Source organism: Numenius arquata, chromosome 1 (assembly GCF_964106895.1).
Source record: "Numenius arquata chromosome 1, bNumArq3.hap1.1, whole genome shotgun sequence".
Lineage (NCBI taxonomy): Eukaryota > Metazoa > Chordata > Aves > Charadriiformes > Scolopacidae > Numenius > Numenius arquata.
The window spans coordinates 73,997,929-74,024,703 of record NC_133576.1 but is presented as its reverse complement, the minus strand read 5'-3'; the positions used below and the strand labels follow the sequence as shown (position 1 = coordinate 74,024,703).

Here is a 26,775-nt window from a genome sequence, read left to right as displayed (position 1 = left end):
GTTTATAGAAGAGTAACTAGCTATGCCATTCCATGCAGTAAAGATCTTGGCAAACCAGTCACTGCTGTAGTGACAGTTTGACAGAATTACCAACATCTCTTTTTCCCCTTCTTCAGAAATGTTGATGCCTGACAAGAAGTCATCATGCTAAAAGGAACACAAAAATTCCAACATGAAATGAATAATAGCAAGATTCATAGTTATTTCCAGGGGTTTTTTCTTCACATGGTAGTAAAATTCAAGTAAAATCATTTTTCACTAATAAAGCATAATAGATGCTACAGTATCACTGAAATGTTTTTTGTCCAGGCACATGACTGAAATACATAAATAAATTTGAAAAAAATCAGAACTTACCTTGTGTCACTGTTTTAAGCACAATTAAAGTTGACAGAAACCTCAAAGGCATACAGGAACTCTTAAAGAAAGCCGCCGATTTTGATTTACTCTCTGTAGACTGTTCAGGAGAACTATGTGGGTTTCCCTTACTTACTATGCCTTTGAAAATATCTTCGCCAAGTCTCCTCATTGTTGATGTCATTGTTGCATGCTGTTTCAAACAATGCACACAGTTAACGTAAAGATTACAACACATTAAAATCCTGCGTACTATGTAGAGATATAAATGTTCCCTTAGCGATTAAATATTAAATAACAAATGGTTGTATTGGACCCTTATCTGTATAGGTTACTTTTGTGTTCCAAAAGCAGTTGAACAACATTATCACGGCGCCTTACCAACAAACATTTCAAAAAAAGATTAGTTTGTGAAGGCCCCTGATATGATGACATTATTTAATTTGCCTCTGGTTCCAGAACAAGCTCAGCTTCAGTCAACTCTGTTTTGTATGGTTGCCTGAAGTCATATACCCTGTAAAAGCATTTACAGAATCAAGGTCTAAACTTAAGAACACTGTACAGGTAAGATCTATTAGACTTTTCATCATAAACTATGCAGAAATATTACTTCAGAATCAAACTTCACAATATGCTCATTTAAAATATGGTTTCTTATTAGCACTAAAATTGACAGCTTACTATTCTATTGAATTTAAACTGAAGATATTTACAAAGTTTCCTACCTTTTACTATAGCAAAAGCACTATTGACAACACTATGCACTCTACTGAGTTTTTACAGTACGGCTATTGTCTTTTTCTTTATTATACTGCTATATATTTTCTTATGGCAGTCTATTCAGAGGGAGTAAGGAATGTCTTGTGCTTTGACAACTGAGCAGAGAAAAGAAAAATCAAAATTCCTTTGCTGTTTTGCCACACACCTCCATCAATTTCAACAAATCTCATGCATAAAGTGAACATAAAAATATCGCCTTTTCTAGTGCAGAAGTTTTGTAAATACATGTAAAAATACAATTTCTGAGATGCTTAGACACCATAACAGAGATCACATCCTTATGAAAACTATGTTTAGATACACAATACAAAATTTAAAATTAACTTGAAAAATAATTTTTTTTTCATTTCCCATATGTCTGTGGTAAACATCATGAATTTATGTTTTGCAAAGACAGCAGAGTTTCTTTTATATATACTACCTGAAAACATCCACTTTTCATATGTATTTAAGACACAAAATCCACTAATATCTTCTGGGAATTTAGTTTTAAAATTAACATACAGCAAGAGGACTACTTTTTTTACCTGAATACCACTGTCTAGCTGTCTTATAGTCCAGTAAATAAATTTAATCACAGGCATGTGTAGTTTAGGATTCACAAATGGCATCCACTGGAGTTGCTCAGTAGCTATAGGCAGAAGCTGTAAAAATATACAGAAATAAAATTACATGCAGTATATGAAACTACTGTATAAGCTGAAAAACACTACCAGAGGACTTTCTCTTGGCGTTTAACAGATTACATATGCAAATTCTCACTGGGCAGGTCCACTACAGGTAACAGAATTATATGCATACACAGATTTTAAATTTTAGAGAGGTTTACATGCAAAAGAGGAGATACATCTCCACTCAGACTCAGTAAATTCAATCCCAATGGCTATAAATCTTTAATATAATGAAAAACAAACAGTAAAAGAAGATTTTCTGAACACCTCACTGGTTTCCAAACCTTGGTATCCCAGAAAGAAAACAATAAAATTGTTAAAAGTATAGCATAGCAGAACCTTTTATCAATCATAAATTGAAACTTTAATACCCAATACAGACATCAAAATACTTTAAATTAGACATGCTCTTCTCCCTAGAAAAAAGAAATTATGTACAGTATTACACATAAAACAAGACATATTATCAACGGACAGAAGTGACATGAAATAAAATGCTGGAACTCTCAAGCTGAAACTGAACACCATACTTTTCCTTAAAAATGATCTGTATGCTCTACAAATGACAAATAGTCTATTATATTTCACTGCCGGAATTAATACTGACTTACTAACAGTGATTTTGTTTTAATTACTGCATCCAAATCATGTATCAAACAGGCTGACCTTTTATATTCTCAAAATCATATAAAAAACCCCATAAATCCAAAAAACATATTAACACAACATATTAACAATCCAAACCCCTTTACCTTCATACACCTTTCCTGGGTGTGGGTTTTTTTGGAGGTCTGGGGAAGTTTATGACTGTCTTCTCTTTCTTCTTGTATTTTTATTTTGCTAAGGTGCTGCTCTGAGATCCAATCCATAAGAAAAGTTAAGAGCTCATAAACTTGAGAATTCAATGGTAGCTGCAATACATCCACAACATCAGATATTTCAGCTTCAAGTTAATGATTTTTCTAAGCCAAAATAGTAACAGACTGAAATATATGAGAGTACATTAGTTCTGAAATATTATGCATAATTTAAAGGATGATGAGTATATGCCTGATAAAATCTGGGAAGTAAGTTACTGTATTGGGAGCCTGTGGAAAATGTTATTTTTGATGAAATAGTAATCCTGAACAGGCCATGTCTGCTCTGTTGGGTCTTGTACTCAGGGCTTGAGAAGCCTCCATGTTACTAATATAACCTGTAACTTATAATATCTTTCCCAAAGGTAAACTCTATGTGGATCAAGGGATGGAACGTGGAGATCCTGACCCAGAGACCACTGTACACTGAGGAGTCAGAGATCCACACTACAGTTAACCTGAGCAGGCACAGACTTTGCTGTGTGCACAGATCCCTCGGCCGCAGGATAAACTCAGCCTGCAGGCAGCTCCCACTTGGTACCGGTGATCACAATCCTGCCTGGCCGTGCCTTTGACTAAAAGGGCACGAAGAAGTTCTCCTGTGAATGTCCTTCATGAATAGAGTTGTTTTCTTATAAGAAAACTATATAATAGCTTGAATGTCCAAAAAGGAAGAGCTTCTCTCAATGGATAGGACCTGTTCAGCATGCCCTGGGAAAAATCCACCTGGGCTCCATCTGATGCTGCGCAAACGCAAGGTTCCCAGCACCTGAAGGGATGTTAATATTTATTTGCTATCTACATTCCTCCTCTTATTCTGTCTTATTAAAACAGCTATTTCATTAAGCCATTTGTTGTCAGGCTTTCTTGTAGAGATCCAGAAATAACCCTGCATCGTTTCTCTCTCTCACACCTCACTCCTCTCCCCACCACAGAACAGGTACTATCTGTGATGGTTTCTGGGTGTCAAAAGATACGCATATAATTTGTTTTGTACTTAGACAAATGTTAAAAAAGGCCTGGGAAAAGATTTTCACATACAGAATCACTCCATTTTATAATTTTGGTCAAATGAATTACAGGAGAAAGCAAATCTTTAATGTCCTTTGCATGTGGAAATTCTCATTTCAATGTACCAGACCTCTACACAAGACCACACTATGCACTGTTGTTAAAATTTAACTGGGTAACTAGCATTTTTGGAAAAAGAAAAAAGACTTCATTAAATGGTCATTCTGTCCCTGTACTACATTGCAATGAAATACTCTATGATATCCAGAGATATCTGAGGACAGGCTGCACGGACAGTTCTCTAAAGACTTCAAAAATTTTCTTGAATCTACCTTCAAATAACTGTTTTCCTCTTCACTCAGAACTATAACTACCGATACTGTTTATATTTCACTTGCTACCAAAGTACACTAAAACCTATATAAACAGAGAAATATGTTGGCTATATACAGACAGCACAGTTTTAAGGCATCTGATATAGATTAATTAAAGTAGGATGGTGTGAATATCTCTCTCCCCTTTCACCAAAGGGAAAAAGAATAAATGCAGTGCTCATACACAATTCCAAACCAATCACCTTGTTTTCCTTAAAATATCTTAATGAAATGGTTTATCACTTAGTGAAATGGTTTCTGTCTCCATGTTGTTCCATTCTTTTTCCCTCATTAAAAACGATTTCTCAAAAAAAATAACAGTAGTACAATCACCTTTGGCTTACAGAATTGAAATTCTTTATCCGATACCTCTGACTGACTACTTTTTAGCTGGTGTTATTCATAAAAAGTCCTGTACTGTATCAGTAACCAGAATGAATTTAAGATTTGCTCCAACGCAGTGAAAGAAACCAGTAACAGTGTAAGCAGGTTATAATTTTAATTGACGCATGAAAGGTGATGTGACAGGAAGAGGAAAACATACCATGTAAGTAAAAATATATACAAACACTATATACATAGACAATATGAAATCCAACAGACATTTTTAGCAACAAGCTTAATTCTTTGTTAACTGCCTGTTTTTCCCCAATATAATCTGTATCTTTTCTTACCGTTATTAAGTCACTCATGAAATAAATAAAATTGGAAAATATATTTTCTAATTTCTAGCAGATATACATAGAATGTTCCACTGCCTAATGTGCTTAGAATGAATCTTTCACTTTGCCCAACTCTTACCTTAGCAATTTTTGATGTTACTATCACTTTTTCCTGCTTGACAGGTTTACTTTGTTGCACTGCTTGACATACATCCTTAGACTTCTGTGCCATTAAAAATTCATGCTTCCTCTACAACAAAATGTAACACTGAATTATAATTCACTTGTTACCTATAAAGGAAGCAGGTATATGTAAAAACAAACCTTACTTGTAGATTCTCTAAACGAGCTTGTACTTTTCTTGCTTGACCTTCCAACTTCCTGTTCAGCTCAGTTACATCACTTAACTGAAAGAATCAGAAAATATTAAAGTATCTGTAAATTCAAAACTCACTTCTTGACTTAGCTATCACACTGAAATAATTTGATGTGGTTGCTGAGCAGCTAAATTATTTAAGTTCAAGTTTTTTCTTCTGAATATGTAAAGTGATAGAAACAAAATCATCATCCACCTCCTCAACGAATCACAGAATGGTCGAGGTGGCAGGCACCTATGGAGGTCATCTGGTCCAACCCACCATCTCAAGCAGAGCCAACTAGAGCCAGCCGCCCAGAACCATGTCCAGACAGCTTTTGAATATCTGCAAGGCATGACACTTGAACACCCCTCTAGGCACCCTGTTCCCAGATAAATAAAACAGCAGTAGCTCTTTGCTGACCTGCAGCCCAGCCTTTCAGTTTGCAGGGGAAGAACAAGCACTGCAATGCTTCCCTAGATATAAAGGCACTACACATTTGATTACTTTTCATTTCAGGAATGGTCCAATAGTCTTGTCAGTGGGGAGGGTGAAAGAATCTCTCTCTACAGAATCAAACAGTTACTGACCATGCTACAAAACCAGTTTACTCTGTGAGAAAGGATGAGGGAAACTGTAACCTCTGTTTAAATACAAGAAACGTGCTCTAGGCATACAACAAGGAACAAAATGATTATCACGGAAGACCTCAGTTTGCACAGATATGCAAAAATTTTCTAGTGAGGGGAAATAAAGAGACAGATGGGTTGCACCAGAACCATAACATTCTAGGAGTTAGGTCTGACCTTCTCTAAGAGAAAGAGTAAGGCTCTGATGTAGATTTTTTTTTATTACATTCAGACTACCAGAACTGTAATTAATTCAATGAATGAACTGTGGTCAAATAGTTTAGATAGCAATTTGTGTGTCAGCATTTTAGGTCAGACTTAACAGTCAAGTGAGATGAAAATTCTTACTCTTTGTATTACTATGAAGCAGCGTCTCAGTTCAAGAACTGAGAAAATACTGCCTTCATTAATGTTTGTAAAAATAACTGAAAATACTGAGCACACATGAAGTTAGAAATACACATTCTACTTTTTATTTAATAGAATCAGCACAGCAATTCAGCACAGGGTGGATTCCATTATGTTATAAAATACTTTCTCTCCATTCACTCTCAATTTACTTCAGATGACATGGATTTCATCCAATTTCCTAACAATTAGCTGTTGCTAGTGGGTCAGAGAAATAAGTGCAACTTTTTTTTATACCATAAAAGATCGGAGAGGCTAAATTTCAAGCACTAGAAAAAGGTGAGGTAAATACTTTCAGTCATTCATACAATTCTTGTCTTACAGAAACAAAAAATCAGCAATTTTGCAAACTTAAGCTGTTCAAATATTTAAAACTGTTGACTGTAACTTGTAAAATTATTGGTAACAGGAAATAACTAATTTTACCCGTTTTCTTAAAGAGTCATTCATTTCCTTCAAGGTGTCAAATGATGACTTCAGCCTCCTATTTTCTTTAGTTATTTCTCTCAAGGCTTCTGTCAGCTGTTTAACTTCTGCCTTGTGTTGCTATAGAAATATCAAATTTAAAAGCACGATTTACAAGAGACTATTTCAGAAACAATTCTAAGGTAAGTTCCATTTCAGTGTCAGAATAATAGGACAAACTTCAACGATCAAGTTTGTAATTCTGCATGGCCAAACTTGCACATTCAACCAGTAGTGAGAAAAACAATATCCACGCTCCATATTAAGAAAAATCTATAAAGAATATGAGAGCAACATGCAGAGCCAATTGCTCTTATTCTTTCTAGATTCTACCCAAAACAGATGATATCAATATGTACGTTTCTTAGACAAGTCAGACGTGGGAAAGGTTTATGAACTAAAACCATTGACAAAACCTTTTACTCACAGCTTACTCTTCTGTTTAATGACATAAAATTGTGATGCTGTTTTGCAGCAACTTTTGAGGTTTCAACTAGTTTTTCTGGTGTTGCTCTCTCTTTGAATCTGCAGAGCAAGAAACTAATCCTATGCCTCTTAGGCTAGTGCTCTGGTTTACAGCACAAACATATGAATTGCTAACTACAACCTGCATATCCACTGCCATTCTTCTCATTCCAGTGAATCTCATTTTAGATTTAATCTTCTCTGGACACCAGTGTATCTGGTGTACCTCAGATTTGATAAAACAGCTAAGTTTTATTTTACTGAAAATATTCCAGCTATATATACTTTTCATTTCTCCCCTTCCATGAATTCACTATTCTTCACTCATTCACACACTCATTCTCTATTTTTCCATTTCCAGTCATATCCTGTCTTCCTACATATGCAAATGACAAAAATAAAGCTCTGAAGAATTTTAAAGGAGCCATGCCCTGAAGAAATCCTTCTCTGTATTTCTGCTTGAGAGCACAGCAACTTCCATTCCAGCTATACAGGAAAAGCATCTACAATTCCATTTTTCTCAACTGCTGCTCTTCTTCAGTCAATATGATCAGTCCAGCTTGGGCAGGACATTCTTGTCTAAAGCACGTACCCACACTCGGCTAACACAACATGAAATGACAGATCCCCTTTTCATATCAATGAATGGGAAGATGCTGCCAACATATAATTGAGTGTACCCTACCACATCATATCACATGGAATGTTTCACTTCCATTTTCTACATACACAGTTAATATGTTTATTTGATGTTCAATAGCTGCTCTAGGAAGATTCAGTAGAGAATTAATTATTAATCTGAAAAGTAAGTAGCACCAGTATGTTAAGTCATAGGGTTGTAGGTGATGCCAGGATGTCCAAGTGATACACTTCCGTAAGCAAATTAGGCAATGTCATTCATAACATAACCAGCTACACCATTTCACTTCTTCCAGATGTTTGCCTAGTTTGTTCATAAGTACTGGAAACACTGCAGTCTTACCAATCTACCTGTCCCTATGCTTAACTATTTTTGCTTAGATCTAGTTTTTCCTAACATGAAACCTAATTTTCCCTTACTACTACTACTACTTCTCAATTCATCCTATGCTCAATTCATCCTCTGTATTGAATCCAAGCATCCGCTCATCATCCTCTATTTCTGCAGTTGATATTTCTATTCAAGTGCAATACTATATAGTCACACCTTCTGAATTGTATAATGGCTTTTTTCAAACCTATCATATCTTCAATTTGTCAAGATCAATTTTAATCCTAATGTTCTGTTTCAGTATATGTGAAATTCCCCCTCACTTGCTATTTTCTTCAAATTTAATAAATGTGCTCTTTCTCACCATCAAACTTCATATTGAAAATACTGAGTAACACCAGACTGAAAAGATATTCCAGAATCCAATATATACATTCCTTCAACTTTACAGTGAACTACTGTCTCACTACAGCTTTACACCAACTGCATTACGTTTATGTTATATTTTCCTTAAATGATGATGAAAATGCCATGAAAAGCTGCATAAAAAAATTCTAATTAAGTCCTGACATATGTAATTACTACTTCTCTATTAGCAATGCCCATTACCTTACTGTAGTGGAAATGAGACTGACCGACAATTTATGATTAACATACAGTAGTTATTTATTGCATTGTTTTCTGCATTGTGCTTCCCGTGGCTTGTTCATAGCTTGCTTCAGGATTTATTTATTTCTTTATTTATTCTGAGAACTGGCATTGAGCTGATGGCTGTACAACTCTTTCCCTTTTGAAAAGAAAGGCACCACATTTTTTTAGTCTTCAAATACTCCATTTGACCTCCACAAATTTTCAGAGATAACCACTAATTTTTCCTGAGTTTTCATCAGTCAGTTCTCTAACTGGTGTAACGGTCTTAAAGCCCAGAAGATTTGAAATATTTAAATTAACATCTTGACCTATTCCTTCCCTGCTCAGAAGTTGAGGTCCTGCTCCTCTGACACCCTTTTCCCCTGTTTAACATGTAGTCTAGTCTATCCTCCCTCAATGGCTTGTGGGAAAGGTTTATCTGCATACTTCAAAGAAATTTAATTTCTCAGCTTATGTTTTTGACACTAAGTACATATATTTGAGGACTTCTCTAGGTGATAATCTGGATGATAACCAAAAGTTTTCAGAAGACCTAAATTCAATAGCAAATACCCACAAGAATAGTGTTGTTGAACACATTTTTCCATTGTTGAAATCATACTATTTAATTTCCTCCCCCACCCCCAAAGTTAGGTTGATTTTTTTTTCTTTCTTTGAACTTTCTGAGTCTTTTTCTGCAAATACTCTCTGCAATAGTTATTACGTCATAAGATCTCATTGTGTCTTAAAGCCTTACCAAGGAAATCTACTTCAACTACAGCCAATGAAAAGACACCCATTTAGGTTCCATACAATTACAGACAGACCACAATTCTTTCCCTAATACCAGTCATAAAGTTTTTGCTATTTTAGAAATACGTTACCTTTCTTTTCTAAATTGTAACAGTAAAATGTACCTACACATCAGTCAACTAAATGCACCATTCTCAATCAGAAGCCATACAAAAACCCTATCAATACTGTTTCTTACTTTTTATGTAAACCTTTCATTTGGGGATTTCGAGCACTTTAAAGAAATAAGTATTATATCCAGCAAACAAACACGTGATGACTTAAGATAACTACAAACAAGTTAAATAGCATGTAAAGCAATAAACATCATTAAATATACTAATACACCTCTTTTATAATTCCAAATTTCGTGTGAACTTCTTCCTCAACACTTTTTATTTTAGCCAAAGCTGCTTCATGTTTAAAAAGCAATGCTTCTCGCTCTGTTAGAAAATGTTCTCGTTTCTGGAGTTGCAGAGCATACTCCTGCTGTGCTGAACTTTCTCTCTGTATCAAGAAAACAAATGTTGAAACAACTTTAAAATCCATGAAATCACCACAATTTATACTGAATTTGAATTTTCTCTCCCAGATATATGCTTAGTTTTTTGTAAAATTATAATGTTACACAACAGCTTACTACTTAAAAGTATCCTGATGGACATCTATGTTTAGTTTCCCCACACATTAACCCTTGTGACTGATGCACGTTGGGGTGGCTCAGCCTCCCAAAATACAAAATTCAACTCTACGTGGTTGTTCAAGTATAAACCTAGACAATTAAACTTAGGCTTTTGCTTCCAAAAGTTTTGGATAATGGTATTAACTGTAAGACAAAACAGAGTCTGATACAACTGTCTATCCTGAACACTAGATTACTGTATTGTTTCTTCAAGTAGTGGGAAGCATCCCTGAAAAAGGGGTGAGGAAAAAAAGAGATACAAAATTGTTTTTGCAAAACACAGTCCTGGCAGGGAATCCAGCAGAAACATGGGAGCTATTACAGAAGAAAACCATAATGGAGGTTCTTCCGTTAGCGGCCTGGGTCTACTAGGGGATGAACTGTTTGTTGGGATTCCCCAGCAGCAGCAAAGTAAAGATAAGGCAGAATGGAGAGTTTTCACAGGAGGCCATGAAGGCAAGCTCTCTTGAACGTCTAGAACCAGGAGAATAGTTTCAGATGCTCTCAAAAGAAGCAATGATTGCAGGCATTTCCATCCATGCCCACACTGTGTCACAAGACACTCCTCTTGGAGGTAGCAGCACTGTGTTCAAACTCCCTCAGGCTGAATTTTATCTGATCTACCCACTATGCAAGTCAAAGTACCACTCCACTATCAAATCAGTTAATTGATTTAGGGGAAGAGGTGGATGATGTCAGAGTTCTAGTATATAAGTGATTGTGACTAGTGTAAGTAAAAAGTAATAGTTTTAGTATATAAGTAACTTCTGAATTCTCTGTCAAACGTGAGAATCTTCATAATATTACTCAACAAAATTTTTAAGGCAATTCCAGTTCCTACCTGGAGCTTCTGATGGATGACAAATAATTCATCATAAATTTGCCTGATGTGAGGTGGTATTAAGCCTTGACTATAGCACGCTTGAGCATCAGTTCCACTCACAATTTTCCTTATCAAACCATTGATAATACTTTGGTCACTATTTTCTTGTGTAGTTCCAGCCAAATGGGATGGTAAGGTGCTGCCTATGGAAAGGAAAAACCCATTTTACATTAAAAAATTAGTCCTAAATAAATAACGACATGATTGCTGTTCTAAAACATTGAAAAGTTATTTTAGGAATTTAGAGTGACAAGTACAGAGCAAGAGGTATCGAAATGAGAAAATAATCTCTTAAAGAATTAGGGAGAATTGCTCAAAGCTGTGTTCCATAACTTGTTTCAATTGATCAGTGATCAATAAAGTTTTATAAGCAAAACTGTATCTTCCTCTTCAGTACTTAGATATCTGTATGAAATCTATGCACAGACTGAATCATAATGTAGCCAAAATCTCTTATTATTTTTGTAAGGGCTTTAGGCAAGTGATTTGCTGCTGACTAGATCTTGGCCTGACATCTAAGTTAACAGAACAAGGCTTAAGAAACTACTGGGCACGATGTGAGAAACTGCTAGGTGTGACAGATTACAGTGTAAGAAGCTGAAGAAAGTTGCAGATCGTACAGGGAGAAATCTCTGTATTTCACAAATAGGCCACAATTCATAGATAATTGAAGGGAAGTACTGGGATCTTTTGAGAAGAGACATCTTGCAAGGCCAACTGCACCTAAGTACCGCATCAGGCCAAGATTACCTATGTGACAGTATGAGAAATACAAGTTTGGGTACTGCACTTTCATACCCAAAAGTACCCCAATAAATTTTTTGGGTACTGCTACCAAAAGTTACAGCTTTTGGTAACTTTTGACTGGATAGAGTTAATTTTTTTCATAGTGGCTGGCGTGGTGCTATGTTTTGAATTTATGATGAAAACAGTGTCTACTGTCCCCACCCTCTTAATACAACTCTTGGTGACAGTCTATTACAGTTCCATTGATCTCTTCTGCCTGGCTTCTGAGATTCCTTTTAGCTTCTTCCTGGTGTTGGTTGGCTGGCTGGCTGTCTCCACATTTCCAGATACACTTTCAAAAGAATTCAGCAATGTTCTTCTAAACTTAAAACTCTCCACAAGAGACAGCTACACTGATTCACAAATTCCTCCAATTGCAGCAGCATTTTCAAACATTTGCAGTGAATTAATGCCATCTGGTCCCTGCTACAGTCTTCCAGTTAGAATTTCCTGAGTTAACTGAACAACAGGTAACACTCTTTCCCTACCCATTGCCAATTTTCAACCCTTAAACTGACAAAAACACATCTGACTTCACAGAGCTGTAGTATTTGCTAATACAGCTACTAGATACTTTTGTTTTAGATACTTAACACAAAACAAACCAACCAACCAAACAAAACCACCAAAACCCACCCTGTTATAAACTCATGTGACAACCAGTTTCATAAAAAGCTGATTTTTCTTTTTAAAATGTTTGTTAGTATTGCATCAAGTGTGTCTGTACTTCCTAAATTAATTCTAAAGAAGTTACTCATACTTGCATGAAAAGTTAGATCCCCAAATTAAAATACATTTTAGCTAATCTTGTATTTCTGAACTCAGCAGAAATACATTACCTAGAAAGTTTTTTAAATTACATGTTATACTTCACATAGAGTTGGAAAAAAAAAATTAAAATTCAATATTTATTACCTGTTTCCACATATATAGCTGTATTTTGAACTGCATCAGTTTCAGAGCAACTAATGGTATTTTCTTCTATTTCTAGACCACTTGAGTCACAAAAAGAATCTTGCTCATCATCAAAACTAAAAAAATACAAAAATGCATTAATTTGAAATTACTCAGTCCCTTTCTAAAATATTACATTGAGAGCACTGAGAAAAGTTTGTATAAGAAAGTAAGCATTGCTCCATCTATGATTTTGATATTTGACTGATAACAAATAGCAGAATTAAATAATTTGGGTGGAAGGAATTATTACTTATATGATTTTAACCACAACAATTAGTAATGTTGCTGATTTAAAAGTGTTAACAATAACTAGCATTTTCAAGCTGTAAGCACATGTATGCAACAGGTAAAACCAACACACTTCTCTCACCACCAACCACCAAATTCCAGGAAAGCTAAAAATACAACCCCACTTTTTTCATTATTTTTTTGTATTTGGTGTAAAGTACTTCTGAAAAGAGATTTCTTGCCTTTTGAAATCAAATTATCTCTAAATAAACTTAAAGCTCTTCATCAGCCTGAGCTACTTGGTTTACTCCAAGTTCAGTTTGTATCATCCTTGTACTCAGTTTATATCACCTAGTTCAGTTTATATCATCCCTGTATCCTAATAGCAATTCCAACATAGATTAGATTAGATTAGATTAGATTAGATTAGATTAGATTAGATTAGAAAGTGAGTGAGATAATACTCCTCATCAAAATCAGCATTCACATGATTTCATACATCAGCCACAAACCTTTATTTAACAAGAATCTTAAAACAACTTCTGGATCTGTGCAATGTGAATATATTGTTTACTTATGGTTTACCTGGATTATGAGAGATAATAAGTGGTAAAGGAGAGTTGAAAAGAAAAAACCTCTTACCAATCCCAGTCTTTAAAACTTTGTAGGAAATCACTAGAAGATCTGATGCTGTTCTCTCTTCCACTTTCACTAAATTCCAACTCTAAAGAACATTTGGATAAAGAAGTAGTTGTATTTTCCAGTGAGCTGTCCATGTTACCTAGAATATATAAAATAATAATAATTTTATTTTGTATTTGAAACGCTGACATTAAGAAATCAACAAGGGCTATTAGAAATGTTTGCCACGTAATCATGTAGGATTAAGAACCAAAAAAACCAGCCTGATGAATGAAGAATTGTAATAGCTTCAACTATAGGAAGAATTATTTCGTTTTCAAACCAGATTTGTCCTTCTGAAGTTTTGCAGCTAGTCTTCATATAGTAATTCTTCTATAACCAAAGTCTGAGAAATACATTTCTTTACCCTGCTGTCCTGCATGCACCAGCAACACGTTTCTCAAGCAGCCCAAAGACATTCTAGATATTAAACGTATATGTGTCTTTAAACTAAAGCCAAATGTATCCATTACGAGGTGTACTCCCACCAGCTACTTCAAGCAGGACTTAAACACAAACAGGTTGGGAAACACAGTTCTAAAGCATCCTTTGTGCTCTTTATGTGAATGTTAACATTCCCAGGATGGCTCCCAGATATCACAAACCCCTGATCAAGAATGTCCACCTATTTAAAATGGGGAAATACAAAACTACTTAAAATAAATTTAAAAATGATACAGTTTTAGAATATATTTTTCCCTGAAAAAGACATCAAAGCACCATTGTTTGGTATTACCTTTGTATATTACGGAGCTTCTGCTCTTATATTCAATATTCAACACTCCTGAAAGGCAATCCTACAAGAAAGGGCAAAATTACTGTAATACAGTCAGAATTTTCAGGGAAAGTGCAGGTCACAACTTACTTGTTTAAAAGTTACAATGCCTTGTAACAGAACTCTTACTACAAACTACTGACCTTGAAAAAGGAAGTGCGTTTTTTCCAATATGCAAATGTAAATGGCCCTCATATTAATATAGAGGCAAACATATTCTTCACAGTCTAATAATGAGATATTCATAGCGTTATATGTTAAAATATTTGACAGATTACAAGACACTATGAAGACAGTGACATAGAATAAGGGCATGAACAAAGGATTAGGTAATCACGGTAACAGCGCCATCTATCTTTACATCTAGGCTTTTTATGTCTTTCCTGCTCTACTTTTTCCTACTAACTTGTAAGTACATGCTAAAAGACGAATGACAGAAGTATTAGACTACAAGCAAAATCAATTAAATGATTGACATTCGAAAATATCAGACTCAAAGCAGCTCTCATGATCTTAGCTGTATTTCACTGCATCTCTCTGCTATGCTCTAAATGTAGTGACCGACTGCTGTAATTTCTTGTACTTAAATAATGCTTTCCAACAAGATAACAAAAAGCACAAAGCTAGCATTTCCTTCCTTGCAAGCATTACCCTTTAAAGTATCAGTAACAGGTCTTTAAAGATAACTTTTGAAAATTATTTTTCTTTCAAGAACAGTTCTGTAATTCAAAGCAGAATATTCACAAAGAAAAACATAGCATCTAGAGCACCACAAAATGCTACGTAAATTGCAAATCCTTCTGGAGGAACTAAAGGCAGGTACATCCAGATTTTAGTTGCTGAAGAACTCAAATCTTACTTCATATTTGAGACAGTTCCTGACCCTAAAATGACAAGACACACTTCCTCGGAAAAAATGGCTGGCTTCTGTACTCACTCGATGATTCCCAGGACCAACTTGATCTCCTAATCCAACTCTGTGTCTAGCCCAAATCCAGCTTTCAATCTCTCCCAATCTTTGGCTGCTTACAGGAATTTTTACAACGTATTATTTCCCTTGCAGTGTGAATTGGAACACTTAAGGTCTGTTATCCCCTGGATGAGGCACACTGGATGCATTTGACTCCTGGAATACAGATGCAAGAAAGGAACTACAAAAATTTGTCTTGGTGAAAGACGAACTTCGGACAAAATATAAGTAAGCACAATCCAGTTCCATCATTCAAATCCGTGCAAGGAACCTGGCATTCTCTGATGCAAAATAGCATTGCTTTACCTCAGCAAGGGAACGATGGCCATCATAATTGACTGTCTGGTCACTGTGGCACTCTTACGAACTCTGACTCTCCTTTGGTTCACTAGATAAGGAACAATTTCCTGCTCCATGAAAACAGAGCTAATCACTAGGTTTTTACAAAAACCCACAAACACTCCGAACACATTCTAAATAAGGCTAGCAATTGCTGTAATGACAGAAGATATGAAAGAAATGGGTTATCCTGTTATTATATTTTATACATGCCTCATATACTGCTTCTAAGAGGATTCATGTATTATCTTGCCCAGCTGGCAGGCACCAAGAGGTTTTAGGCAAAACTTAAGTGTCAAGCTGCTCAGAGATTGCATAAACTGCGGAACTGCAATTTCCAGGAAATTTCAAGGTCATACAAGGATGACTCCAGCGCTTCCCCTGTAACGCAACCAGAGCAGAGGGCTAGGGCTAGGACTAGAAAGAACACACTTTACACGTAAGCTCCTAAAGCCTGTTTATTTCCTGGGTTTGGCTCTCAGGCTGTACGCGTATGTAATATCAGGGTTTACAACGAACCCCAAGGGAGACGACACAGACACCCCCAACTCCCTCCCTCCCTCCCAGCACCTCAGGGACCGGGCGAGGAAGAACGGCTTTGCCCTTCCTCCCATCTCCCTCCTCTGGCGCGCAACCCTCGGCCCCCGGTCTCACCCTCGCCGGGCCCCGCCGCTGCAGAGGCTGAGCGGAGCGGCTCAGGCCCGGGCCGGGCCCCGCCACGGCGTACGGCCGCGCCGCTCGCGCTCGAAGTAACCGCCACCACCAGCCGGCGGGCGGGCGCAGGCGCAGCAGGCGGCGCGCACGCGCACCCCCAACTGCCCGTTGGGGCGTCCCTTCCCCCGGCCCGGCGGCGGGAAGCGGCGGCTGCAGAGGAGGAGCGGGGATAGCCCTCATCCCCACCGGGCCAGGGGGCGGGCAGAGGGGGCACCCCGCCCAAGCCGGCTACGTGGGACAGGCACACCACAGCAATCAGTGTCCCTCCCGCTCCCGATCCCTCCAGCCTCCCGCTACTGCTAGCGCCTGAGGAGCTGGGGGGAAGGGGGGGGGGGGGGGCGGGGCTAGGCCCCAGCCTCACTCCGCCGCCGAAATCGGCATTGTTTGATCGTTTTACTGTCTAATCACAGAATGCTGTGGGCTTGGAAGGGATCTCTGGAGATCACCTAGTCCAAGGCCCCTGCCAAAGCAGGTCCTCCTAGAGCAGGTTGCACAGGAACATGTCCAGGCGGGTTTTGAATTGTCTCCAGAGACAGAGACTCCACCACCTCCCTGGGCAGCCTGTTCCAGTGCCCTGCCACCCTCAAAGTGAAGAAGATCCTCCTCATGTTTAGATTTAGTGCCCATTACCTCTTGTCCTGTCACAGACGCCACTGAAAAATGGAAGTAGTGCTAGTATCCTTTAAAAAATTGATTTAAAAATATTTTAAAGCTGAATATGTTATGTATTTCCAACTTAGAGATCATAATGCCAAATTGGTTACCTTGAAAAGATCCTTGATAATGTCAGCTCTAAGCCCTAAAGCACAAGTTTAAAAAAACCCACATTTATTAACACATATTCACTACTGAAAGACAAAGTTTCAAAAGATAAAATAACCCTGTCATATGTAAGTTGCAGTGAGGTCAGAGAAGTGCCACAGGAAGCTAATAACCACACTAAGAGAGCAGTAGCAGTGGGTTAACTACAGTCTTTCAGCAAACATCCCAATGTCAAGTAAATGATTGTTACTAAACTAAGTCATTAGAAATATTCCATGTACAAAGAAACCCAAAAGCTGGTACACTTCTCTAGCAAAAAATCTAAACATTTAAGAACTGGTCTCTAGCTTTCAAATGCTGAACTGCTAATTCAGATACTTCACACAGCACAAACCAGCATCTACATGGTAGCTGCCTCAGCTTGCTTTATGCACACCCAAATAAGAAGTTCGAAAAGTCTTCAGTTTACTGACCAGCAACTGACACCTACAATTTGCATATTCAAAACAGAGATTTATGAGAGCAGGAAGACAAATCATGCAAGTTCTTTCTTTTTTTAAACAAACCAGAGTGAAGACAAGACATTTATTTTAACAAGACTAAGATTTAATTTTTAAAATTTGACATTTAATACAAATATGTCAGGATAACACAAATACACCTGAAATATGCCAGTGTCTGAACTTTTTATTTAACATGCAAAAATCAATTAGAACACATAAAAAATCCAACTATAAGCTGTAATTTTACATTTATACATCAGAAGTGTCCATTTTAAGTCAAAATAATTAATCAATAACATCTAAATACTGATTTATACTGCTAGAACATCTGTATACTCAAAGCAATAATCCTATATTTGCCCACAGTCTGTAATGACAATTCTTCCATTTACTAGCCCTTTAGGAGAACCAAAGGATTCAATCTTTTTCACAACATCCATTCCATCTTTCACAAATCCAAATACCACATGCTTGAAGTCCAAGTGTTCTGCTTTTTTAAGTGTTATGAAGAACTGAGAATTATTTGTATCCCTGCCCTTATTTGCCATTGACAGCAATCCAGGACCAGTGTGTTTCACTTCAAAATTCTCATCTTCAAATGCCGCTCCATAAATTGACCGGCCACCTGTTCCATCGTGGTTAGTTATATCACCTCCCTTGAAGAAAAAAAAAAAAAGCACAGGATTAATTTACAAGTCCCCAAACATAATCCAACAGCACAATTATATTCCCTTTCAGCAGTGAAGACTCTGCTTTGGAAGAACTCAATTTTCACAAGTAGTGGATTTAATTAGATATAAGGCATCCCAGCTTCAGCAGCTTTGTTCGTGGTAATGGAAGCAGTAGTGTAAAGTTTATCCCTTGTTTATTCTGAACACAGCATTTTATCTCCCTGCTCCACATGGTGATCACCCCTCTGGGCCTGTCTTTCCCACTGCCTGCTTCCTGCATCACTTGTCCCTGACAGCTGAGACCTGCACTATCTCATTGAAGGCCTGTCCTTGCTTAGTCCCTGCAGGCACAGACCTGATCACCTAAAAAAAAGTTAAGGTACCAATGATCAGCAATTTCTTGCTTCTGAGCAGGCAGCAGCTTTTGCCACACTACTGCTTGTTTAGGAGAGCAGCTGTTAGCAAGCAGTATCTTTTGTCCTTCTGCAAGACAGCAAGCTTCTGGCTCCCAATTATTTGACTATATGCATAAAGGTAACAGTCTATGTTATCATATCTTTGAAGGAAAGCCTTAATTCTCATTGAAAAGTTTCTCGCTGTACCTGGAGAAAGTTTAGGCAAAGGAGAGCAAACTTAAAATATAGTCATTTCATGTGATAAAAGCTCACTTTCTGTCAGGGTACGCATGGTGCAGTTTTAAGAAAGTCTTCTCCTTATAGGATAGGGAATACCTTGAAACAAGTTTAAATCCTAAATGAACAACGTTGCTTTCCTTATCAGAAAGGCATAAAGTTTTAACAAAAGAGCTATAAAGGGCATACTTCAGACATAGGTGATACCTAAATCAAGAGACTGACTTGTTACCAGAATAAAAAAATTACCCACTCATATATTATTCTACTTCTGAGTTTGTAAAGTGTCGTACCTCGTCTTCAGGGATGTCACAACATGCAGGAACGTTAATGTAGTGTGTAAGGAAGTTGCTTCTTTCTGTGTGTTACAAAGTCACTAAAACTCACTGAATTATTGATGAGAATTTTAGGAAAAGAAAGGTCTGAGCTATGATCAATCTCCAAGCCTTCAGCAATTATAGAGAACTTGCTAGTGCTACCTAATGCACACAGAGGTTTAAAACAACACTGTCTACACGGAGATTCAAATGCACTGCAGCCTGATACTCTCGGTGGATAATTTAAGTATTTTAATGAGATAATGAGATCTAGAAGACTTTTTTTTAGATGGAAACTTGAGCATCTAAAATACTTGGAGTATCAGTTTTAAAGTGCACGTTATCTGAAATAAAAAGCATTCTTTAAAATGTAAGAGAAGCCTGGAAAGTAAGTGTTCTTAGCAGGTGAGCACATGGAAGTTTCTCTCTGTAGAGTGAGGCGGCATCATGAATGGTGGTTTTGGGAACCCCTACTTGGCGTTCTTCATCAGCAACAGGCCCCTCGTGCATTGTAAGAGGAGACGTTTATCTCTGTTTTTTCTTCCACACTAACATGGCAGCAGTAGGTAACACTAAAGCCATCAGGCAGCTGGCAGACACAGGTGAGAAGCATTTGGCTTAGGGCAGCATGTGCTCCTTGTACCATTTCTCATCTCCTCGTAGGGAGAAGGCAGATGAGAGTATCTTGCGCACTGGATTCATGCTGCCAGCAAGAATGTGCTGTCCTAGCTAAATGATTTTTTGAAATGTGATTGTTAGTCAAGATGCATCTCATCCTCTCAATGAAGAGTCTTCCTGTTATGCTTACCTGACACACAAAGTCGGTCACTATTCTGTGAAAGCGGGAGTTCTTGAATCCAAATCCTTTCTCTCCTGTGCACAGGGCCCTGAAATTTTCAGCAGTTCGAGGGACAATATTTGAAAACAGCTCCATGGTTATGTGTCCTAAAGGTTCATCGTCAGCAGAAACTTCAAAATACACAACGGGGTTGGTGTCCTTTGACAGTCCTGCTGCCAGAGATAAGTGTCCCTTCTGTAGTTCTGACAAGCTTAGCTGGCATTCTTCAAACCGCCTCTTGAAAGAATTAGCCATTTCTTGGCTTTTAAATCTGACTGCAAGTTGTTCTACTTTCATTTCACCATCTGCAAATAAATCCAAGAACAGGTTTCTTCAGTTCCATCCCATAGTCAGAAACAAAATAGCTTTCGTCTTATATAATCTCCACGGAAAAACAAAGCCACAGAAACTACAGACCACATGGAAAAAACAAAACACCCCCCAAAATCCCCAAACTTACCAGCGTAATCTGTGGCTGTCCAAATTAAAGCGTTGTTTGATGTATCAGAGGGCACTAAGTTCATTTCTTTGGTGATGACGTGGTTTGCACAGACTTTAAGAACTTGATCCCTTCTCATGAGGACCCTGTAGTATTTCTTCTGTGTATGGAAGAGGATCTTTATCTCTCCAACACCACGCTCCTTCCACTGTGTAGCATCTCTGTCCCACCTGTAAAGTTTTGCCCTCTCTTTGAAGAGAATTTCTTCATCTTCTTCTCCAGATTTTACCTCCACCTGAAAAACAGCACAATGGAGAACCTGTGATTTCCAAGAGCTGCTGTCAATGATACTAACAGTATTACATACACTTACAATGATTCTGACAGAGTACAATGGAAATTAGTCAATGTGTTCCTTTCTCCAACATCATATTCCTCACACACCAAAATGATTAGAACATCTAGCCTTTTCAGAATTTAACAGCCCAACAAATTCCATTGTTTGAGATTAATTATATAGCACTGCAATACTACTTTGCCATGCTGCATATGGGTTTTGGTGGGTGTTGGTTTTTGCTTTGGGAGCATTTTTTTTGTGGCTTTTTTTTTTTTTCTCTTAAAAAAAAACACAAAAAAACACTCTCAAGTGTTCTGATTTCCCAGCAAAGCGAGTTTCCCAGCAAAGTTTCAGGTTTGCTGAGTGACATGCACACTGAAGTAAAGATATAGTACTGTTACCATTCCAGGTGTTACCTTTTAAACATTGTTAAAGAACTTGCTATTTGCATTTGAACAGAATAAACACCAACTGAGCATAACAAACTGACACCTGACAGCCGTATCTCCTCCCCACTTTATGTATGCATATTACTGGCCTCTGACCATCTTCTGAAGGTAAGGAACACTTGAGAGAATTGGAGAAATACGTGACAACTATTTGTGGAGGGAGAAATGTGACTGAAGAGAAGCAGCAAGTAAAGGAAGAAAGAAAACCACAGAAGTCACGACACACAGATGAGCAAAGGCCTACAAATTTTGAAGAAGGTGGTTGAAAGCATGTTATGAACTACATCAGATTTGCTGTTCAAATTAAAGGACACGACATACTGTTTATTTGTGCTCTGTTTTGCTTAATAATTATACTAATATATAATTAAATTAATGAATATTATTTATAGGAAAGCTAGACGATAGTACTGTAACATCGGAAAAGTTTGAAATGGATTGCTTAGTGATTCTAGAAATCTCTTTTACTCTAAGTTGGCATGGCTTTCACAGAACCAAACCTGTAAGTCATGGATACTAAGCCACAGTTGTCTTAGCATTAGCAGTTATTCAGTTTCCCCCCACTTGGTTTTCAGTTGTGCTATAATGAATCAGTCTTAGCTTTTACAAGTTATGCATACAAATTTGCATACCGATTAACACTCAGACAAGGTATAATGAAGTGAACTTTGAAGATTTCAGCTGATGCACCAGACACTTCCCCAGTGCTAAGCTGTACTAGGATTTAAAACAGCAGGTGTTTCTACATTGGCAGTGCAAGAAATACACAGCACACAACACAGAAAGCAAAGTTAGTTAAGCAAAGCATTTTTAAAAACTTGCTGTGTTAGCAGACATGCTTATCTGAATGTTGGTTTATACCCCAGAAGTCTCCTTACCTCTGGTAAGGACACAATTGGCTCAAAGTGGATGTCATCACTATGTACCACCTCATCATCACTACCACCTTCATCTTCATCTGCTTTATGGACTGTATCTCCAAAAACAGCTGCTCCTGTATTCGCCCATTTGAAGTTTTTATCTACAATTAAGAGAGTTACAGTTTAAACTTTGTGTGGTTTTTAATTCTGGACAAAAACTTGCAAGAAAACTGTTGTTAACTGATTGATCAGTTGAAATTTAGTGCACAAAAGGTATATTGTATGAAGCAGAAGTCCACCCGAGTGTTTCTCTCGGACTAGTTTAACTCACCTTTTGAGCCAAAAGCAAAGTCTCCAGAGCTTTTAGAGGCCAGATCTGCAAATGACAAGCCTGCAGTATTGCCGAAACAAAATCCGGTGATTCTGTTTTCTATCAAATAAGAGGGGAAAGTCAAAAGTTTTTATCTGCCTTTCTTAAAGAAAATGTGTTTAATGTTATGTAGTCACAAAAAAAAAAAAGTCTCTATTGTATTTTTGCCTTCCAATAAATTTTTAAAGTTTGCATGCCACTTGTCATAATGACAGTCATTTATTATGGTTTTAAAAAAGGGCTCAAGACTGTGTGAGATAGTTTCAGCATGTTACTTTAGTGAAGTTCCAGAGCTCCAGCAAATATTTATGCAGTATTTAACAGTAAACTAATGAAGCATTAGTTTAGTAGTTAGACATTAGTACATCATATATAAATTATACAACAGACCTTAGCATTGCTCTGTAGTAGTGCCATTTGAACACATCCGAATTCGATGTATATAATTCTTTTAATCCCCAGTCATGTTTTTACTAGACTGGTACTCATGCTTCTAATTCAGTATTTGTACCACTTCTCTGCAAGGCAGCAGCTACATTAGATAAACTAATATACAGAAAAGCATAATCAAGTTCCTACAAAAAAACAGAACATACCCCTGGCCTTACCTTGTGTTGACTCTGAACAGTCCACATCAGTTTTTTTAGTTGACAAGTCTACAGGTTTGTTATCACCTCCTGATAAAATCTGTGATACATGCACGGTTTCTGTAGTGGAATCTGGTTCTTCATTGTTGGCAGCTGACTGGACAAATACTGTCACCTCACCGGTTGATGGAGTAGGTACTACTTCTTTACTAGTACGGACTAAGTCAGTTGAGCTGGTAACCTCATTGTCCTGAGATTAATAAAAAAGTAAAGTAATAAGCAATTAAGTCTAGTATTCAAACCACCTCCTCAGGAGACAAAGAATAGTCATTTTAGAAAAAAAGAATACCAAAAAAAAATGTTGTTGTAAGCTTTCTGAAGTTTTTCATTACGCTTAACACACACTGCATGTTAACATGACAAGTATCTTTGTAGTAGAATGCTTTCAAAAAAACACTATTACTTTCTGAAATCAATTAGTCCTTACATGTACACACTAGGAGCAATTTTACTAGCCAAAGCATTTTATGCTTTATGAGAACAGCTGTACCTCCTTTCTCTTCCCAAGGAACTTAAGATGTAAGCTTCCGTTTCACCAAATACTTGAGGCACAGCCACAAAAGAGTCAAATAGTTTTTCACCACTGGATGTTTTTGTTCTCGCAAGGTGAAAACTATATTAAGTCTCACAGGTATATGAAGTGATTGTACAACTTTAACGACAAAAAGTTTAGTAAAGATTTAGTTCTTACTTTCGTTTCTTCAATTTTAACTTCTGTCTGAAAGTCTTCCGGACTGTCATCCTCAGTATCACTGCTGACACCACAGACAGATGTAGAAGGAACCTGAAGAGTTTCTGTCTTAGCCTTCTCCTCAGGAGTTGGTTTCTTTTCCCAAGCAGCAACACATTCTCTTTCGTTGCTGAATTCACTTTTTCCTGTGATACCTACTGCAAAGAATAAAAATTAGCAGAAAATAGCTGGGAAGGCAGCTAAATACCAAAGTATTTTTTGGCACCTACGTTATAACTTCATGATAGCCAGAGCAACTTGAAGTAGGACTTCAAGAGTTTTTCAAACAGCACTACTGTTTAAACAGTGGAAGTGAAGACTAACTTAACTCCACTCAGCGTGAATAGAATTGGAAATTCGTCATACTTGATTTCGTATTGGTATCAGAATTTCCATGCAATAGTGAAGAATTCAATCTTGCAGCTGCCACTACTACTACTACCTTCTTTCAACATTTGCTTGTATTTCAGATGGCTCAATATATAATACCTTTCTAGCACATACCCTCAAAAAAACCCTCAAACTTCACTTCTACAAGTATCTACCCAGATTTTCAGTTATGCATCACCAAAGTCTGAGGCACAGTCAAAGTAGACATAAACAGAAGCAGCAAATTCAATCTTCTACACCTGTATTTTTAGTATAAAGACCAATTATTTTTTTTTATGTGAACAATATTAACTCATAAGCTTAATTTGACTATCTGCAGAAGTAGCAAGTATTCACAGACACAGACAACTTTTGTCTTGTACGGTATCATCCCAAGCTGAATTTTTCACATTCAGAAGAAGTTCAAGGTAGGAAGACACTTTGATATTCTTACTTAGAGGCCACCTGAAATGAACATTTCTCATTCAAGTACCACTTTACTGCTAACTGACAGTTCAACATACTGAGCTTAAAGTTATATTTTGAGAAACAGCTTTTCTGCTCCCAGCATCACTCTTTCTAAAAATTACCTCAGGAAACAAAATTAATCTCAATGCCCAAGTGTCCTTCAGATTTAGAGCTCGTGTTTTACTATATAAGAAATTCCAAGTATTGTGTTTTAAGACATACCTTTAAGAGGATCTTGCAATTTCTTTTTCTCTTCTGAATCGCTGGGATACAGTCTTCCATTAAGTTTCTTAACAGCTGTTTCATAGTCTTCATCTGAAATATAGGAAACAAGAGTAAAGTTCTCAGGCATCCTCTAAGTACAGAGAAGACTGCCAAGTCCTTCCAACACATAATTTTTGCTTATGGTTTAAGAGTTCCACAGATCAGCAAGTAAGCTTTCACCTTCTATTTTGCATACACTTGCTTCAGTGTGCTATGGACGCTTTTCTCAGCCTAGATTGTCTAGGATGCATGGCACAAGTTTTGTTTTCAGAAAATGCATTTCTTACTGAGTGATTTTATTAAGAATACCACTAAAGACGATGGGGAAGGAAGACTGAAGGTCTTTTATATAAAAACTAGCAAGCTCAGATATTTGTGGGAGGGGGCTTGTCTTCTCTCATTTTCTGTTGAATACAATGCTTCAGAACTTCCATTTAACACATTTGCTGCTGAATAAATTAAGAATAATTTAGTTGCATGCAATAAGATTCAATATAAAATGTTTCCAGTGTTAATGTTAGGAATTTGCTTTAGAAGAAAAATAAGCCATTGGTCTAGCATTTAGGGAACCTGAGCATATTCCCTTTTGATAAGGACCGCCTCGTATTTTTCTCTAAGATTAACATACAGAAGTAAGCCTCTTGCTCAAATGAGACTAAGCTCAGATATCCAATTATTTAGTCTTACCTAACCAGCTGCATTGGTAATATGAGTGTCTACACCCATAAGACACCAATTCAAATTTCCTTTAGTCATTCCTGGACCTCTGTTGTACTATTCTGTCTTGAAGACCTGAGTGTACATATTTCGCCATAAGGAAGATGACAGGATTATTTCCCATCAGTCCAAACAAAAATATTTGAGTGTCTGATGGTTCTGATAGTATTCACAGGATCACAGAATAGGTCAAGCTGGAAGAAGGACCATCAAGTCCAACTCTCTGCTCCTTGTGGGACTAAACCATATGACTAGAAGTGCTGTCTACACACTCCTTGAACTCTGACAGTCTTGCTGCCATGACCACTGCCCTGGGGAGCCTGTTTCAGTGACCGACCACCCTCTCCATGAAGAGCCTTTTCCTAACGTCTGACCTGAACTTCCCCTGACAGCTTCACTTCAATTCCTAATGTCCTGGCACTGGTCACCAGAGAGAGGAGATCAGCACCTCCCTCTCTGTTGAGGAAGTTCTAGACTGCACACAGTGCTTGAGGTGAGGCTACACCAGTGCAGTGTATCACACCCTTTCCCCACAAAAATACAACACAAAGATCAACTTTGGCACTCCTTACCGTCATCATCATCACTCACGTATCCAGGCTTATTCTTGTAGCAAAAGAATGTTGAAGGTAGCTTGAGAAAGCCAGCGAGAGCTCTCTGTTCAGGGGTAGGTGTTAACTCGTAAACTATCATAACATCATCAGATGGAAGATTATCTTCTGACACTGTTGTCTTCTCAGCTTTTTACAGAAAACAAACAAACCATTCAAAATGAGTAATTTCAGAACAGGGAATAACATTAACCCCACATTGCTATTATTACTAAACTGAATTAATTTTAAGGGAGTTAGGAATACATTTGGAGCCTTCCTATTTTCTGTTGACCCATAGGAAACAAAAATCGAAGTTACAGGATGCTAGGACAGACCGCCCTGTTAAAACTGAAGAAATTCTAACCTG

The 26,775-nt window shown here is 37.3% G+C and overlaps 2 protein-coding genes across 2 annotated transcripts in view; both read right to left on the bottom strand.

Annotated features, from left to right (window-relative positions):
* Positions 1-16,622, bottom strand: part of CCDC138 (coiled-coil domain containing 138) — a 39,206-nt gene extending 22,584 nt beyond the window's left edge. Inside the window, exons 1-12 of the mRNA XM_074149592.1 lie at positions 16,383-16,622; positions 14,381-14,441; positions 13,606-13,744; positions 12,694-12,809; positions 10,951-11,135; positions 9,776-9,934; positions 6,532-6,651; positions 5,042-5,119; positions 4,852-4,962; positions 2,561-2,719; positions 1,665-1,781; positions 358-550 (exon numbers count right to left, since the gene is read on the bottom strand). Of these exons, the coding sequence (XP_074005693.1) occupies positions 358-550; positions 1,665-1,781; positions 2,561-2,719; positions 4,852-4,962; positions 5,042-5,119; positions 6,532-6,651; positions 9,776-9,934; positions 10,951-11,135; positions 12,694-12,809; positions 13,606-13,744; positions 14,381-14,441; positions 16,383-16,622 (1,678 nt within the window). The remainder of the gene's footprint in view (positions 1-357; positions 551-1,664; positions 1,782-2,560; positions 2,720-4,851; positions 4,963-5,041; positions 5,120-6,531; positions 6,652-9,775; positions 9,935-10,950; positions 11,136-12,693; positions 12,810-13,605; positions 13,745-14,380; positions 14,442-16,382) is intronic.
* A 1,174-nt stretch (positions 16,623-17,796) lies between these two features.
* RGPD4 (RANBP2 like and GRIP domain containing 4) overlaps positions 17,797-26,775 on the bottom strand; it is a 31,276-nt gene continuing 22,297 nt past the window's right edge. Inside the window, exons 22-30 of the mRNA XM_074145265.1 lie at positions 26,388-26,555; positions 25,057-25,149; positions 23,959-24,155; positions 23,229-23,457; positions 22,582-22,680; positions 22,269-22,411; positions 20,626-20,899; positions 20,136-20,470; positions 17,797-18,363 (exon numbers count right to left, since the gene is read on the bottom strand). Of these exons, the coding sequence (XP_074001366.1) occupies positions 18,058-18,363; positions 20,136-20,470; positions 20,626-20,899; positions 22,269-22,411; positions 22,582-22,680; positions 23,229-23,457; positions 23,959-24,155; positions 25,057-25,149; positions 26,388-26,555 (1,844 nt within the window). The 3' untranslated portion in view covers positions 17,797-18,057. The remainder of the gene's footprint in view (positions 18,364-20,135; positions 20,471-20,625; positions 20,900-22,268; positions 22,412-22,581; positions 22,681-23,228; positions 23,458-23,958; positions 24,156-25,056; positions 25,150-26,387; positions 26,556-26,775) is intronic.